The following is an 18,480-nucleotide window of genomic DNA, read 5'->3' on the forward strand; positions in this document are numbered from 1 at the left end:
AAAGAATATGATCAAGCTCGAATTCATCTCACTCCATGCGTTTCGAAATTGAACAAAAAGTAATTTTGCTTAGCTGCCTGCACATTTCGCCTTATGCCTCATAGCAGCATTCCCTACATTGCATTGCTTCTAAGTGGGCTTGTAGCGCAGTCTATTGATTCACGATTGATCCCAAGGCAGGCGCAATGCTGAGCCAGCTTATCCGGTACATCGCGTGAGCTAGTTCTTGTCTCTAACGTTTCCCACTTCTTTTGCTGCCTTTTTTTGGGGAATATATAGGCGAACCAAGTGCGACCGAGTTTCGCGAACAAAGCTAGTGTGGGTTGGAAACAAATCTATCGCCTAATTACAAGCTATGAGACTACGCTTTAAATAAATTTTGTGCCTTCATTTTTGGGTAAATGTTCTGCTGTCCACACGACACATGCCCTGTCTGTCCCGGGGCGCCTACGATTAATGCATACCCACGGCCGAGAAAGAACAAAATCACACAATATATATTCTCTAGAGGGCAGATTAAAATGACTGTTTTTATTTTATATACGTTTTAAATTTAAATTTAATAAATTTAAATTCGTTTGTTACAACTACAAGCGAAGCGTGCCTAGAATATACTGGCTAGCATACTAAATAGTAGTGGAGAGAAGTGCTGCCTAGGGAACAAACTACCCAGTACGGCATTTACCTTAGCCATCCGCAAACTAAAACGGCAGCGCTACAAACGCTCACTTCTAGACACAGTTTGCTAGCAAAGTAATAACAAAAAACAAAAATCTATTTGTTTTACCTTTTTAAATTAGGGCGCGGACATTAATTTGGGCGAGAAAATGCGTACTCAAGCAAAAAAAAGGTCGAAAAACTGAAGTGTTCTTTTCGAGACGTGGTGGTAAGCGTTGGCGATCGCAGCGCCGCCGCTGCTGGGTTCTCGCGGAGACGTGCGCCTGCTGCACTATTCATTTCAGCGAGGTGTTGTCGCGGCGACTTGCGTGAGGCTTCTCCGTTGCTCCACGTGTTTTTATTCGCCCAGAAGTGCAGCGATATGTACGTGCTTGCACGCTACGTTGGAGAGGAGAAGTGTTATGTGCTTCAGCACACAGACGTGCGGAATTTTTTTCCGCACGACATTGAAGACTTCGACCGCAGTAAGGTCTACGAAGTGTATTGGGACGGCGACGCTTCTACCTGCGGAGGGTTCTACGAAGCAAAAATCGTCTTCATGACAGGTAAGCGCTGTTTCTAGGCGCGTTTTTAAGTTGTTTTCTAGCAGCCATAAATTGATGATGTGCACTGCAAACCGCAGATACGGAAGAAGAAATGCGGCACTGGAGAGGGCGCCGCAAGGAGGCGCGAAAATGCGCCAATAAAGAAGACATTCCTCCGAGGAAAAAGGTGCGAATAGCAATCGCTTTCAAGCGAATTTTCTGTAGGGCGTGGTGCTTGGCCATCAGAAACCCTGCTACTAGCAACTTGCATCGATCCTGGCCGCGGTGGCCGCGTTTGAATGGAGGTGAAAGGCACGATGTCAGTGCACGTTAAATAACTTCACTTGTTCGACATCAGTCCGAAGCCCTCCACCCTCGTTGCATAAGTGAACACGACGGTGGCAAATTTTATGCTAAAACAAACGATGTCCAGAAAGCGTGAGTCTTTATGTATCGCATGCAGAGTGCAGTGTGAACGTCTGCATGAGTTGCGAGACACGTTCACCCGTGGTAAAAAAATATAAATTGGCACTTCGTCCACGTATGTTTTAATTGCTGGTTTGGTTTATGGGGTTTAACGTCCCAAAGCGACTAAGGCTATGAGAGACGCCGTAGTGGAGGGCTCCGGAAATTTCGACCACCTGGGGTTCTTTAACGTGCACTGACATCGCACAGTACACGGGCCTCTAGAATTTCTCCTCCAAAGAAATTCTAGCCGCCGCGGCACGGCAGTAGTTCACAGTGCGAGTCAGTTGTTTAGCAAGATTTTTTAAAAAGAGTTGCTTTCAAGATAGCATGTGCTCCTAATTGCGGGATAATTTGTATCGTTTCCCGCCTTCGTCAACAGTTTCATACAAGGATTACATGCTTTCAGTAAGGCTTGGTTGTGGGCTTGTTGGTACTGCATGACGAATGTGACGCACTGTCCAACTGCTCTTAGGGCATGCAAAAAGATCATTTGCAAAGGAAATGCAGGACTGACAATGAATAGTGGCTTTGTTCTTGTAGTGATTTGTCAGCGGGTTATACCACGATATACCGCTTGTCTTGAATATCTACAGTGACTAGCACTGTCTTCGGTGCAATCACGTTGAGCACATAAGGCGATTTGAATGTTTGGTCTCCTCGATTTGGCTGCACTTTCTGCACTAGTTCACAAAAGTGCCGTGTAAGCAGTTCCTTTCATTTCGTTCAAGTGACAGTCGGGGAAGTGGTATCTTGCTGTAACTGGTTCATTGTTTCCTGCTGAAATGCTGTACGTAAATTTTCCAATGAAATTAGGCCTTGGTGAGCTCGCATTTGTTATTGTGTTACTTGATTTGCATTCTGATTATCTTGTTGTAGGCAAGACTAGAAAGTCAAGCTAAAGGAGTTGCAAAAACAAAAGCCGAAAAGCAATTGCTGGGGCTGGGGAATCAAGAACCAGGAGCAGGCAACTCAAAGGTGGCTCAATTAGAGGCGTTGGTGGACGACCTCAGGGCTGAGTTGGAGGTGTCAAAGAACGCCATGGCTGAAAAGGCAGAGGAAGTCCAAAAGCTGAGGAGGCTCAATGAAAGCCTCCAGAAAGCACTCTGTGCGAAAATTCTTCGGAATGGTATGTAAACCACTATATAGTATGCTGCTGCTTCCATGCACCGGCTGTTGTCAAAGCTAATCTACTTTTGTGAAGTCGAGTTATACTTGCTTATTCTTGTTGGTGCATTTTTAGGATAATGTTAACACCGCTTTAGAAGGGCACTACAACGAAGTGCTGGACATGGTTTCACTAACAGCTGATTTGGGGGCAAAAAAATTGTGGCAGCACTATGAAGTCTTGTAGACGCATCAAGTGGGAAGAGGAAAAGAAGCATTTGGGAACATTCCATTTGCTTCAGTAGAAGTCATGTGAAATACTGAGCAGATTTCTGTACAAGACTGATGCAGCAATGACTTGCCGAAAGTGCTTTTTTTGTCACGAAGTGCATCTCATTTAGTTTTAGGGTTCCATGGTTACATCTCTTTCGGCCATTTGTCCAGATTTTACCTTGATGTGGCAGTCATGACCCAGTACCATTCATGATAATTCGTGCCCATGTAACCATTCATTTAGGTACAGCCGTGGATGACCAGCATAATAATATCATTGTGTACCGCTGGCTAGTTGCTGTCATGAGTGCTTAATAATGGAAATATTTTGTGAATGAAGGCAAGACAAAAGAAAGGGAAATTCTGCTACCTTTGCTTGATGCACATATTCTTGAGCCAGTGCGCAAGTTTTGGCCTTTTCCTTTAGATCATTCACCGATGAAGAATCGGGGGTATGTGCCTGCTGTGGAAGAGGACGAGCTGGGCTGCGAAGGGGATGATACTGCTGCAACTGTCAACTCTGCATGTAAGCATACATGCTTGGTACCTAGACAACCTTTAACCTTCAATTCCTCTTCTAGTTATGTGTAGATTGAAAATTACGCTTCCTTGGAATTTCTATCCCATGTTTCTGATTTAGATCACAGTTTAATTTTGTGACCACGTTTTATTTTTTTGAAACAGAGTTTTGTATTTGCTGGTTATGTCTGTTGTATACTTTTCTTTTGGCAGTTTACCAATATCCCTCAAGTGAAAATTATAGAACAGCTGTATCTTACCGGTACTCACCTGCGGGGCAGAAACGTGGAGGCTAACAAAGAGGGTTCAGCTTAACTTAGGGACAACGCGGCGAGCTATGGAAGAAGGTGGCTTGGGCAGAGCATGTAATGCGCAGGCAAGATAACCGCTGGCCCTTAAGGGTAGCAGAGTGGATTCCACGAGGAGGCAAGCGTAGCAGGGGGCGGCAGAAAGTTAGGTGGGCGGATGTGATTAAGAAATCTGGGGAATAAGGGAATAAGGCGAAGGACAGGGTTAATTGGAGAGACATGGGAGAGGCCTTTGCCTTGCAGTGGGTGTAGTCAGGCTGGTGATAATGATGACCCAATGTAGGGTTTCACTCTTGAGCATTGAAGCACTGCTTGTAATGGCTTGTTCTTTGCCATTCTGGCACTGTGCGTGCATAACTGTATGAGATATTTTCAGTGTGCATTTAAATGCCACTCACTAATGATCTAGTGCTGTCTTCGCTTTCGCAGGAAACAATGTCTTCATACCTGTACCCTCATTTTTTTAGTGCACAGTCATTCCCTCGACACCGTGGCTCCTGTGGTGCCTCTTCGTGCCACCTCGCCACTTCATGTGAGGCCGCCAGCTGATGTCACCACTCCGCAAGCTGACGCTACGCCTCCACCCGCTGTTGCCCCCCCTGCACCCGCTGTTGCCCCCCCCTGCACCCGCTGTTGCCCCCCCTGCACCTGCTGTTGCCCCCCCTGCACCCGCTGTTGCCCCCCCTGCACCCGCTGTTGCCCTGCCTCCACCGGCTGTTGCCCCGCCTCCACCCACTCCTGTCCCGACTCTTACCCACCAAGGGCCCTCCACAACATTGCAGACCCTTGCTGTGCCACCAGCTCGGCCAGTGTCAAAAGGTATTTATTTTGGCTGCTCTAGGATACAGCTAGCTTGTGTGTCTGTTCACTTTGGCACAATGTAGCTCGAGTGTCTTATTTAGCAGCATCTTGTACCTGGTAGTATCAAACTATGCATCAGCACCTTGCTTTGCATTGTACTGCCAGCACTGGCTTCTAAAGGGGCCCTGCAACATAGGTAAAGCATGAGGTCTTTATTCTTTGTATGTAGAGTAAGAGACGTGACTCCTGTACACCCAGAGAGATTGCCAAAATCGTAATATTTAATATTTTAATCTCCAGAAATGCTCATTTAGAGCTGATGGTGTCGCAACGCAGTGGCCCAAAAATGTGAAGAGAAAGGCCGGAGAGGAGATGGGAGGGGGGGGGGGGGGGGCAGCCGACAGCCGTTCAGTTCTACCAACACATAGACGTTCGGGAGTTTTTTTTTGTCGTTAGTCACCCCTGCCCTGTCTACAGCCCTGTCGCTGGTAAACGCGTGCATGCAAAGTAGGCTTTGTGAAATTGGTCTCTTTAGTGACCTATGGTGACCAAACATAGATAGGTGTTGGGAGTGTAGTGGGATTTCTGGCTGATTCTACTGAAAAAAAAATGGCAAGAAATTGCCTATTTCTGTTTCATATTAGAGAAAACATATTGCAGTGGGGTACAGGGGAAATACATTCCAGCAATGCTTTGATTTGAGCTAGTTGGTTGTAGCATGACATGTTTACATAAAAAGCGTTCTGGCGCTAAAAGACGAAGACAATACACACAACAAGACAGGACTGGCGCCAACTTCCAACTGAGTTTATTCACGGAAAAAACCACTTAATAACCACACGGCATGCAAAACGATAAAGGCAAACCAGATACAAGGGGTGATAACAAAGACACACCGGCCAAAAGCACCAAAGGAATGATTATAACAGTGACAAAGACCCACTAAGAAAACTAATCTCTTCATCTGACAGCGACACAGGTGGCTTGCTTATGCAGATATGGCCCCTCTGTTTGATGTTATATGCTTCGATTAGTTCACGCTCTAATCTATTTTTAGACCTTGCAATGAATCTAGTGTTTACAAAACCGGGACGGCATTTGCAGCTTTTACAGTGAGTGGCCATGTGGCTGCCATAGCCATTTTTTACACCAATCTTGTGCTGGCCGATATATTTCTTACCGCAGCTTAGAGGCACAACGTACACAACATCAGCCAAGCATTCAGTGGCGCGGATTTGGTGTTTCTTTTTGCACTGCCTAACCATTGTTACTTTGTTCAAGATGCAAACGCGCGACAGCTTGCAGGGAGCAGAAAGCACCACATTGATCCTATACCTGCTGGCCACTTTCTTCAAGTTGTGCGAAAGCCGATGAATATAGGGAACCACCACTGTCGATTGTTTTTCGCTATCCTTGTTTTTTTGACACTGTTCACCCTTCAACGTCCGCTTGCACTTCTTGATTAGGTCCACACTAATACTAGTGATGAGGTGTTCTGGATACCCGGCTTGATGAATGCGTTCAGTTTGCACATCAAAGCTCTGTGCTATCTCATGCTCACAAGATTTTTCCAATGCTGCATTCAGGCATGTCGCAACGACTCCCCGCTTGATTAGCTTGGAATGTGCACTACTAAAAGGCAGTAGCTCTTTGCACGATCTCGGGTTGTAGGACCAACAAACATGGCTGTCCTGCTTAAATTCAAGTCTCAATCAAGAAACTGTACGCTATTGTCGTGGGGAACTTCATGTGTGAAAAGGAGCCCTTTTGATTCATTGATGAAAATGGTGACTATGTCTTGAAGGATGGCGCTTGGTTTTGAACCTACATGATCGTTTAGCACAATTAGGTAGTCATCCACATATCTGAATACCCTAAGAACGTTAGAGGTCAATAAAAGCCGGTCACTAACACGTTTGTCAACACACGATAAATAAATGTCACTCAATATAGGCGCAAGGGACGACCCAATACAAACGCCATCACACTGAATATAAAACTGATGGTTGAAAAAAATGCAGTTGATGAACGGTAAAATTCTTAAAGTGTTAAGAAATCATCACAGCTAATACCTGTCTCGTCCTGAAATGACAGTTCGCCTATGCATGCGATCTTCTCTTTGATAGAAATTAACATTTCGGTATGCGGTATGGAATAATACAGGTCAGTAACATCAATCAAAAAAGCAGACTGTGCTCCAGGCAACCCATTCCTAAGTTCTTGAACAACCTCATTGGAGCTGCCGATAAGAAACGGGTCGTCTAGCGGAAGGGACTTCTAGTGTCGCTGAAGAAAACGGCTGCCAGGACCCTTTCTCTGAAACAATCGTGTGTAGGGGGCACTCAGGCTTGTGAGATTTGCCCGTGAAGAAAACATCCAGGAACTCTCCTGTCAGCATCCTTCACCAGTTTCTTGAGAGGATCCAATTTCACGTCAGTTAACAGCTTTACTGCAGTGTTCTTAGCCTTGGCGGGATTGAACTTCACTGCGACGAAGTGCTTTTGTAGAGCTTCAGCTGCTTTCTGTTTCAAAAGCTTCTCGGGAAGGACAATAAAGCCACCTTCCCTGTCGCTTTGAAGTATCTCAAGGTTGTTTTCCCTCAGGTACTCCTTGATCTTCTTAAAGGGAGGATAGAAAGTCCGACTGCGACTCACATGGTGCATCAGGCAATCCAAGGCATCCGAAGTCGCTCGTTCTTCATCCTTGTCTCCAGCTCTTTTTGCGACCTTCCTGGTCATGGCAAGGAGCTGTATTGGGTCGTCCCTTGCGCCTATATTGAGTGACATTTATTTATCGTGTGTTGACAAACGTGTTAGTGACCGGCTTTTATTGACCTCTCACGTTCGTAGGGTATTCAGATATGTGGATGACTACCTAATTGTGCTAAACGATCATGTAGGTTCAAAACCAAGCGCCATCCTTCAAGACATAGTCACCATTTTCATCAATGAATCAAAAGGGCTCCTTTTCACACATGAAGTTCCCCACGACAATAGCCTACAGTTTCTTGATTTGAGACTTGAATTTAAGCAGGACAGCCATGTTTGTTGGTCCTACAACCCGAGATCGTGCAAAGAGCTACTGCCTTTTAGTAGTGCACATTCCAAGCTAATCAAGCGGGGAGTCGTTGCGACATGCCTGAATGCAGCATTGGAAAAATCTTGTGAGCATGAGATGGCACAGAGCTTTGATGTGCAAACTGAATGCATTCATCAAGCCGGGTATCCAGAACACCTCATCACTAGTATTAGTGTGGACCTAATCAAGAAGTGCAAGCGGACGTTGAAGGGTGAACAGTGTCAAAAAAACAAGGATAGCGAAAAACAATCGACAGTGGTGGTTCCCTATATTCATCGGCTTTCGCACAACTTGAAGAAAGTGGCCAGCAGGTATAGGATCAATGTGGTGCTTTCTGCTCCCTGCAAGCTGTCGCGCGTTTGCATCTTGAACAAAGTAACAATGGTTAGGCAGTGCAAAAAGAAACACCAAATCCGCGCCACTGAATGCTTGGCTGATGTTGTGTACGTTGTGCCTCTAAGCTGCGGTAAGAAATATATCGGCCAGCACAAGATTGGTGTAAAAAATGGCTATGGCAGCCACATGGCCACTCACTGTAAAAGCTGCAAATGCCGTCCCGGTTTTGTAAACACTAGATTCATTGCAAGGTCTAAAAATAGATTAGAGCGTGAACTAATCGAAGCATATAACATCAAACAGAGGGGCCATATCTGCATAAGCAAGCCACCTGTGTCGCTGTCAGATGAAGAGATTAGTTTTCTTAGTGGGTCTTTGTCACTGTTATAATCATTCCTTTGGTGCTTTTGGCCGGTGTGTCTTTGTTATCACCCCTTGTATCTGGTTTGCCTTTATCTTTTTGCATGCCGTGTGGTTATTAAGTGGTTTTTTCCGTGAATAAACTCAGTTGGAAGTTGGCACCAGTCCTGTCTTGTTGTGTGTATTGTCTTCGTCTTTTAGCGCCAGAACGCTTTTTGCGTAAACATGTCATACAGGGGAAGCTTGCTAATTCAAACTTCGTTATTTCATATTTCTGGATAATTCAAGCTGCATGAATTGGTACATCCGTGCTTCATTCGACTATATGTCAAACATTGGCCATTAATTCGAACACAAATAGGTGCCGTCACCAATAATTCAAACTTGTGCCAGCACACCTGGGCACACAGCCAGCTGTGAAATGCACCCGTGAGGCTTGCACCTCATCTTCACAGAAGCTGTGGAGAAGGTAAAAATGGCATGTGAGGCTGGGGAAGACAGGTGAACTAGTGTTGTCGTGAACAAGTTTAAGTGTGAAGGCGGGCTTTGTGGTAACATGGCAAGAGCAACTACCACTTCAGAGGTTTGTACTCGAGCACTGTCAAATCGGCTGCAGCTTGCAATGTCTACTTTGATTGGGCGTCATCAAACATGTGGCTTGTGGGGACGATCAATACAATCTGACCTACATGTAGCACGTACGGTGTTGCAGTATTGCAGTGACGCTCAAGAACAATTAGCAATGCTGCAAATTGACCTGGCAAACGCATTTGATCGAGTGTGCCATTCATTTCTTTTTGCACTTTTAAATCACGTCAATCTCGGTTCAATACTTTCTACTGGCATACGCCTTTGTTACAAATCCTGTACCACGCGCTTGATTGTTAATGGCTGTCTCTCGCAACCAGTCCCAATTCAGTCTTCGGTGAAACAAGGGTGCCCACTGTCTCCGCTCCTGTTCGCATTATACTTGGAGCCACTTTGCATAAGTGTTATAAACAGTAGAGCTGTCAATGGTTTCCAAATAATGGGCCCCGAACTGAAGGTATTGGCTTATGCAGATGACCTTGCGTTTTTTTTGTACTGATAAGCCAAGCATCGATGAGGTTATTCGTTTAACGGAGGACTTTGGTTCGGTGTCAGGAAGTCGGATTAATCGCTCTAAGAGTTGCGGTCTTTGATTTGGTAGCTGGGGTTCGACACCTGCTGAATATGCTGGTATAACATGGACATGCAGGCCACCAAAGTACCTTGGCGTCCCTCTGAGTGCCTATAAGCATAGCGCACAGTATTGGAAAGACCGCGTGTCAACTCTTCAGCGCTATGCTCAAACATTTGTCCCCCATGGCCTCTCAATTTTTGGCAGGGTGACCGCCTGTAATCTGTTTCTCGCCACTAAAATATATTATGTACTGCAAATTATTCATTGCACAAGACTTCCTATCCAGCGTTTTCACAGGGTTTTCGGTACTTTTGTGTGGGATTCGTCTTTTGAATCCATGAGGCGTGATAACCTTTTTCGGCCTGTAAGCGCTGGCGGCCTTGGTCTAGTTCACCTGTATGTCCGACAGATAGTGTCACGTTTCATGTTTTTCCATGACACTACACACCCAATAGTGCGTTCATTCCTGCAAACAAATTTAGTTCATGTTTTACCCAACCTCACTGTGTCTTCCAATGTTTGTGACCGTCCGTGTTTGTGGGGCATAATGCAAGAGGTGTATTTGGCTGTCCGTTTCCTACTTGTTCGTTTTTCTCCTGAGTTCCTTTTTTTTAGTGTCGAGGAAAAAGTTGTATAAGGATTTGATTAGTATGCTCTACCCTGCGCCCATGTACTGCTCTCTGTACACGGCGAGACTGGCATCTTACGTACTCTTTTGAGTACGTCATGCCCCGGTAAACAAAAATACAAAGACCTTTTTCTTTAGGTTACACACCGGTACGTTGCCCGTTGGAACATGGTTAGAGAAAAAGGGCATTTTTGTGTCTACCGTTAATTGCCGCCTTTGTGATGAACCAGAAACAATTGAGCATTGTTTCATCAGTTGCAAAGATGCAGTACTCTTCTGGGATATCCTGCAACGCACATTTAAAAAAAGAATTCATCTGACTCCACATTCTGTTCGCTATCTCACTGCGCTGCCATTTGTTGGTGAACCCCTGGACATGTTTTTTCTGATTGGACTGCACAGCCTCTGGAAAACCCGCATGATGGACAGACTCTGTGAGCCTGTTGTGTCTACAAAGGATCACTTCAGTCGAATGGTTGTTAATTTAAGAGACGTGTATGCCCAGACTGAGTACGAACCGGAGTGGCACTCACTATTAGTGATGTGCTCTGCATTGCCCCTTTTCTAGTGCATGGTCTTTTCAATATGTATTGTTTAACACTGTTTTCATAATGGCTTGTATATAGTTCATGTACATAGAACATTACATCACTGTAATGAATACCATGTTGAAGAAAAAATTGCTTGGGAGCCGCAGCAGTGGCTTAATGGTTATGGTTTTCAGCTGCTGACCCTAAAGACGGGGGTTCAATCCCAACCTATTCGATAGTCCCATGTGCTGTGGGATATCAGTGCACGATTGGTTAATTTTTTTTTTACAGCAGTAAAATAGGATATTCTCACTACCGAACTGCTTCAAGATTGCAGTGTACCTCATTTCCTGTTCACTTTTGTTAGCTTGAGCTTCGGTTTATCCAGTGTGCATTTGTATCCCTGTACACATTGAAGTAGTAAACTTTTACTGTAATGCAAACTGCAGCTTTCATTGACCATATTTAGCTTGCATGTTATTTGTGATGTTGCTGGTGGTTCCTCATTATTTGCATTCTAGGTTGCTTTTCAGTGTTCTGCCAACAAACAGCTGCTCCATGTCCCTTCATCGGAGGCAGGCGTTGAGAGGACGCAGTGCATTTGCATTGCATGAGGCCGACTTCCTTTGTGTTTTTTGTGCAGCTCCTCGCAAGGCAGCCCAGGAGCTTGACCTGACGGTTGGAACTGCAAATGAGACTGGGGAGGTGAGCAGTACCTTGCAACTTGCTCACTAAATATGGGCATATGCTACTGATGATTGCATATGTTCTGCAGAGATTAAAAATCTCTGCAGTCAGTACATGACCAGTATTATGACATAACTAATGACATGGGAGTTTTTGCTCTTTTTTTCTTTACTTTGTAAGTTGGTTTTTGTTTCTTAAAATTTCATTTTTAGCACAGTGTCATATGCCAAGGCGAATTGTGGTACTCTTTTATGGGCCCATGCACCGCTTACATGGGCCCGTAGCATAGTGTTTTTTTGTGTGAATTTGTGATTAAACTCTTGTTGCTGCAGATTTTTTCATTGGTAGTGCTTCTATTTACTTTTATACTTGATCACAAACCTGTTTGTTTGCCATCATTCTGCAGCTATGTGTAAGTTTGGTGCCATGCATCATGTAGTGCACCAGCTCATTGATCGGGATCGAGTTCGAATGCATAGGAGTGTTGTGTGTCCAGTGCACTGGCAACTTCTCTTGGGATCAGACTTCATCGGTACTAGAAGTGCCCCTGTCACAGTAGTATTATTCACCTTCCAGTTCACATCGGGTTAATGATGACGGTTCATTAAAGCACTCTAGACACCAAATTTTTGCTTGCATGTTTTCTTCTTTAAAACTATATGTTAGACATTCGTATTCATGGAGCACCCTGTGGTAACAGAGCGCAACCTCTAAATAATTTATAATTGAATTTCTTCTTGACACTTTCGGTTTCATTGGTCGAACAGTAACTGTGACCCGTAGTTGGTGTTTAGGTCACATGAGGCATTTAAAATCAGCCATATAATTGCTGACAGGTCATTTTTTGTCATTCCAGGTCTTGGAAGAGGCTGGATTAAATGTTGTAGTGAATTAAAACTACATGTCAGCTATTAGTTTACAGTTTTTCTAGTGGATCATGTGACCAAAACATCAACTTGACATCACAGTCGTTTGGTTATTGAAATCAAAACTGAAAAAGCATGAGAGAAGAAATTTAATTATAAATTATTTAGCGGTTGTAGGCAAATACCCCCCAGTAATCCATGTATTCTAATGCCTAACGCATCGTTGACAGTAGAAAACCTGGAATAAAATGAGGTGTCTATAGGCGTTTAAATTTGTCGAGAATGCAAGCAAAAAGCACTTTGTACTTAGGACACAACCAAAAATTGGTGCCACTTCTCCAGTGTATGTAAATGTTCTCCAATCAGCAGGATATTTCTGACATGTAGTGACTTGGATTGTGCAGGAGGCTGCTGAAGACACCCATTAGAAGGTGCAATGCTGCGTAGAACATGAGACGCTGGGAAAGAGCTACCGAGGTACACTGATAAATCATTCCTGTTTTGTTTTTTTCAGATACACATTGGGCATGGCAGTTACATCGACCCAGGGACTTGGGAACGGCTACTTACAGCAAGCAATGATTCGTCGTTCTGCAAACAGCTGGCAGTGCGAGTGTGGGGCAACGAACTGCTGTCGGAGAGGAGTGTGACGGGAACACTTTCAAACAATGCCATCTCCAAAGGTGCGACGAAAGTGTTCCCGCCGCTCTCCCCTGCCAAGGTAGCTTCAATGGCTGGTGAGTGGAAAACACTTGGTTCTTGCTTAGTTAATAACATTTTCTAAAAGCTCCAATGTTTCCTTCTCATGCTTTTTCTCTGTGACATCTTAATATCATACAGTAAAACCTAGTTAACTTGATGTCACCGGAATTGCAGAAAAGATTGAAATTATCCGAATTCAAATTAACAAGTTTGAATTATTCAGATCTTACTGTTATCAACACTAGAATCACTACCCATGACTAGAGGTTGTAATTTTAAGTTTATATTTTGTGAAACTTTGGCGTACTTTTTTATGTTTATTTCAGAATGCAACTTTCGGCTTTTTTGGTGAATGTTTGTTTCTTCATGGAAGTTTTTTTTTTGTGATATGTATTATGTCCCTGTGCAGTCGAGTGAAATATAGTGTACCTTCTTTTTTTTAGAAGCAGCAGCTCGTGTTGCAGAGAAAGAGAGAGGATAAACCCAGATTGTTGTTTTAAGAGCTATCCTCTGCAAAGGGAAGTTGCTCTCGTAACAAAGCAGTTCTAAAGGAAATGCTCGCACCATGAAAGAGAAACAACCGAAGTTTAGTTCTAAAAACTTGGTTGACATCTTCTGGGTTCTGCCTGTACTCTGTGCTATACAGAAGGACTGAAACCAGAACAGGACGCTTGCTGTTTATGCATGGTTCTGCATCGACTGTAGCTTTTTAAAGCAGTTCTGAAACGTTTCAAGAAATTTATAACAATGTGTATATTTAGAATCCTGAGCCTTCATTCAGTGTTACACCGTGATTTGATTTCTGGTTTCCTGGCGTATCTCTTTTTCAACTAAGTGAAGCGCCGTCTTAGCCAGTGGAACTTCTGTTGCTGCCACAGCATGGGAACGCAGCAAGGCATCTTGAGCCATAGTTGATTGAGGTTGGAGCACCATATCACTTTGACTGCGGTGGCTTTATGACATGCACACATGCGAAGGCTCCGGGTGAAGACAGCTTGTTCAGGCGGAAAAGTAGTGCGCCTTTTATGTTAGTGTTCTGCTGGATATTGCCTCAGTGTTTTGTGCTTTTGGTTTGAAGTCGTAGCTGTAGTGCACTAAAATTATAAGCTAGAGATATCTCAGTGTATTTAATAGTGCGGAATTAGGAAGAGGCCCCATCTGTCTTCATTTTCTGGCTTGGTGGCTACCAAGCCTTGATGATCACATTATAGGACATGTTGGCAGTTGTGCACATAGGTAGTTTATTGCCTGGGGAGACAGGCACATGGAGTCATGTTATGCTGCATTGTTGAAGAGCGCAAAATTTGCGCAAGCTCAGTCAACTATTAGGGAACACAGAAGATCAAGATGCACCTCTCGTGGGCTATATATTCCGAATAAACCCATTTAAGGGCTGCACCCTGTTTTCCCAAAGGAAATGTTTTTTTTCTAGATCTGTGTAAGGGCTGCACCCAAACTTTTCATTACCCACCTGGGAATAGCCTTGAAAATTCATGCGCTGTCGCTTCCGCAATCAGCTCTGGCTGCGAGCAGCGGTGCACTTAATTGCGGAGGCCACACGCGCACAGGTCCCTCAATGTGCTGCGCACGAATGATGCCCGAGGCCGCGGCTCATCAAATTTGTTCTCTGCCATGAGCTCCCGCTATTCATATCGGCATCAGTATCACCAGCTTTTGTTTTTTGTGGCTGTCAAATGTACAGGAGGTGTGGTAGCGTGTTAGTGGCTAGTGGCTTTCATGTGTTTCGTGTTGTGTTAGGCTTTTGTGTTCAAAGTTAGTGGCCTTTTTATGCTGCTGCCAAGCGTTGCAGTTTTAGCACGATAGGCAAGCACCGTAATAGCGGCACGGCTGGGAGTTCGCTCTCGCACATGGCAAGCATGCGGTAAGGAGGAAATTCGACATGGCCGAGAAGTGTGTCCGACGATGGTGCAACCAAAAGGATGCATTGAGGAACACAAGCTGCAAAAAAACTCAGTTTCTGAAGCAAGCCGTGCAAGTTTCCCGAACTGGAATAAGAGCTGCTCTGTTATGTGATGAAAGTGCGGAGCAATGGCTGTGCACTGACAGCGGACATGCTGCATGACTTGTGGGATGAGCGTGCTCCGGTGCACAGCACCAGCTCGTAGTTTTAAGACTCCGCGAGTGACGATTGAATGTAGAATAAATGCCGCTCATTCCCAGATTAGTGTTTTTACTTAAAAAAAATTTTGCACATCGTGTGTATGGGTTGTACTGCAAAAATTGGGCCGCACATCTGGGAGAAAAAGTGCAGCCCTTACATGCATTCATACGGTATATATTTTTTTGGGGGATGTACCTATGTCTGTTTTCAACTGCACCAAAAAAGGCCAAATGGTAAAAGTTCAACAGATAACATGAAAGGGGCCTTTTCATAGCAATTTCAGATTAGTTGCCTGTTACGTTCTTGAATATAGTTCTGAAAAAATTCATTTGAGGACACCTGGGCATCAATTAAACACCTTTCTCTCTGATCTGCCACATAACTTTTTTGTGCCTGTCTTTGCAGACTCCTTCTGGCACTACCTGAAGGTTAAAGGCTGTCCAGATGAAGACATGCAGAAACGCCACAAGCGTCTAACCCGCTACTTGGCACAGAAGTGCTCCGACTTGCGCCGCTGATCAAGTAAGTGAGCTGCTAATTTTTTTTTCATCATCATCATCATACTACATCTACTGCAGGGCAAAAGGCTCACCCATATCGCCATTAAACCTGTCGTGTGCCAGCTGCGGCCGCCCTATCCCCTCAATTCATAAGCTCATCCGCCCACCTCACTTTCTGCTGCACCCTGCTATGCTTGCCTTCTCTGGGAATCCATTCTGTTACTCTTAAGAGCCATCAGTTATCTTGCCTTCACCCATTTCGTCCTCTCTATTTCGACTAGGATGTTATTAACCCGCGTTGATTCCCTGACCCACTCTGCCCTCTTCCCCTTTTCATAGCTCACTGCGTGGTCCTCAATTTAAGTTGAACTCTTCGTTATCATAATGAGTATTTCTGCCCCATAGGTGAGTACCAGTAACATCCCAGTTGAGCTTGCTTATTACGGCTGCAGATATAAAAAACGCATGCATATTACGAACGGATGTGCTCTCAAAATATGCATAAGGGCAATGGCAGTAATTCGCAGATACAGCGAACAATTTGGCCACACCACTCAATTACAGCGAACGAAGAGGCCCCGAAGCTCCCCCCGAAATTGAAGAGGTCATGCACAGAGATCAAAGAGCGCTTCTCAAGCTTCCCGACACTGCCCGGTAAAGAACATGTAAAGCCCGGTAAAGAACATAGAAAGGCGGCATTTAAACACTAAGTAACCGCCTGTCAAGCCCGTGGTGATGGCCCGTGAGGGCAATCATTGCTTGCACGTTCACTGGCTGGGCAAAGTAGCCTAAGTGGTAAGAGGTGCGGTGCACGCAAAACAGGGGAACCGTTGAAAACAAAGCTACTGGATCAATCAACAGCAGTGATTTGAGAATTTTGAAAGCCTTGCTGGCCATGCTTGTTACATAGCATGCATCTCCTGCCCAGTTGGCAGTATCTTTTGCGCTGAGGTGAGCGTCTTGGCTGCGGAACCTTCAAAAAGGTGACAGTGAATAGGGAATGCTCTCCTCCACGTACGTTAGCGTACTTCGTCTAATTTAGCAAAGGTAAACTGAAGGCCGCTCCCTGCTGCTGCATGCTGGTTCGTATTTCAGTCACCGTTGATGAAGGGGCCTAATTGGTCCACATTATTGGTGGTTAGTTTCAGTATTGAACTTCTGTTTCAAAAACCCTACCAGGGAGATTTCCATCGAAGATGTCTCATTCAGTTCTTTTGGTCCCTTTCAATAAGTCTCCATTTTCTTAACCATCATTAAGACAAAAATTGCGGCAGCCTGAAAAATGTAGTAGCTGGGCTTGATCACTCGTTTCCTGTGGTTGTGAAGTTTTTCTCCTGCATGCTGGCTATTGTGGAGGCTGCCACCATTCTTGCATCCTGCTTGCTTAGTGCCTATGTTCAACTCTGTTAATGTTAAACCTCTCAATGTTCCACTGCAGGAAGCCAGACAGCATAAACACAGTGGGGCAGTGTAATTTATGATCTTGCTTCGAAAAGTGCGGTTTTCTCCTGCCTGTAGTTTTGGGATGGTCTCCTTTTCACACCTTTTCTTGCATCAGTTTTCTTCCCAATTCATTTTTAGAATGTTTGTGCAACATATGGGCTTGGGCTTGCAATACAAGCTTTCTTGCTTATTTTTTTCTCAGGTGACCACAACGTGGATCTGAGGTGGATCGCATCGCGGGAACAGGGGTGGAAGTGCTGCGCCAATTGCGCCATGCTGCCCCAATTTAATCTCCTGCGCCAAGATACGCCTAAACGGCAATTTACGGCCATTGCAAGTATACAGAGCCAAATTTAGCCGAGTGTTATTGTCAGCTGGGCAACACTGGGCGCTTGCTACGAAACGGACGCAACTGCATTGGCATCGACAGTTGGGTTCGCTCTTGGAGGAAGGAAAAAAATTACCGAATACACTGGGCTTCTTCGATTATCCGCCTCTGGCAGCCCACGGGTTGCTTGCGGGCTGCCCGAGCGCGCTCGATTTTCTCGGGTTGTCCCGCCCACTTCCGGTGGCTGCCCGGAACGCGTTCGTTTTTCTCTGGCTGGGCGGTTTCGGGCAGCCACCGGAAGTGGGCGGGGCAACCCGAGAAAATCGAGCGCGCTCAGGCAGCTAGCAGACGACAGAGAGGTGTATGGTAGCGGGAAGCTCGCGCGGCCATTTTTATAAGGACTAGAAGGACCGCGGTTCTTCATGCGATGTTTTGCTCGATGCAGGCGCTTGTTTCGACTAGGCCACGGTGCATATCGACTGTGTCGCCTGCAATGGCAGCTTTTGCGGTAGTTCTCGCTGTTTATTGATATGTTTTGCGTGCGTATGCGCAATCATATTTCGATCGTCTCACCACCTCGCAAGCACAATTGCTCACTTCATATTACGATCGCATACTTCTGATTCACAAAATATTTCGGCTGTTAATTTCGTGCGCCCGGCGGATATTGCGATGGTGTTCGAGGCCTTTCACGAGAGCAGCCCGATTCCAGTTCCGAGCACGCGTTCAGACGCGCGCATATATGCATGTGCTGAACGTGTTTTACGAAGTGTTGGTTGAGTGCGATATGGGAGCGTATGGTCTTCATTACGTTTGGCGCAGTGCAAAAGTGGATATGCTTTGAAAAACGCTTGACTGAAACATGTCCTTTATTAAAAGCCCTCACGAGCACATTGCTCGAGACATCTCTGCGGGCATATGTGGCAGTTGTCGCGCCGACCAAAAAAAGTGCTGATTTTGTCGTCGCCAACTGTTGTACAGCGTCGTGCTCAGGCCTTCTGCCACATATGCTCAAAATATCTGAGAAGTACCGCAGGCATGCACCTCCTCGCGTTTGGCTCAT

At 45.1% G+C, this 18,480-nt stretch overlaps 1 protein-coding gene across 1 annotated transcript; it reads left to right on the top strand.

Annotated features, from left to right (window-relative positions):
- Positions 1–1,039: 1,039 nt before the first annotated feature.
- Positions 1,040–17,824, top strand: LOC149362981 (uncharacterized). Its single transcript, XM_089568403.1, has 9 exons — positions 1,040–1,223; positions 1,301–1,389; positions 2,547–2,796; positions 4,496–4,693; positions 11,413–11,474; positions 12,837–13,059; positions 15,552–15,668; positions 17,292–17,599; positions 17,755–17,824. The coding sequence occupies exons 1-7, from the start codon at positions 1,040–1,042 to the stop codon at positions 15,662–15,664; spliced, it is 1,119 nt and encodes a 372-aa protein (XP_089424529.1). The 3' UTR covers positions 15,665–15,668; positions 17,292–17,599; positions 17,755–17,824.
- Positions 17,825–18,480: the final 656 nt, after the last annotated feature.

Source organism: Amblyomma mixtum, chromosome 2, assembly GCF_055824585.1.
Source record: "Amblyomma mixtum isolate Tamu chromosome 2, ASM5582458v1, whole genome shotgun sequence".
NCBI classification, from domain to species: domain Eukaryota; kingdom Metazoa; phylum Arthropoda; class Arachnida; order Ixodida; family Ixodidae; genus Amblyomma; species Amblyomma mixtum.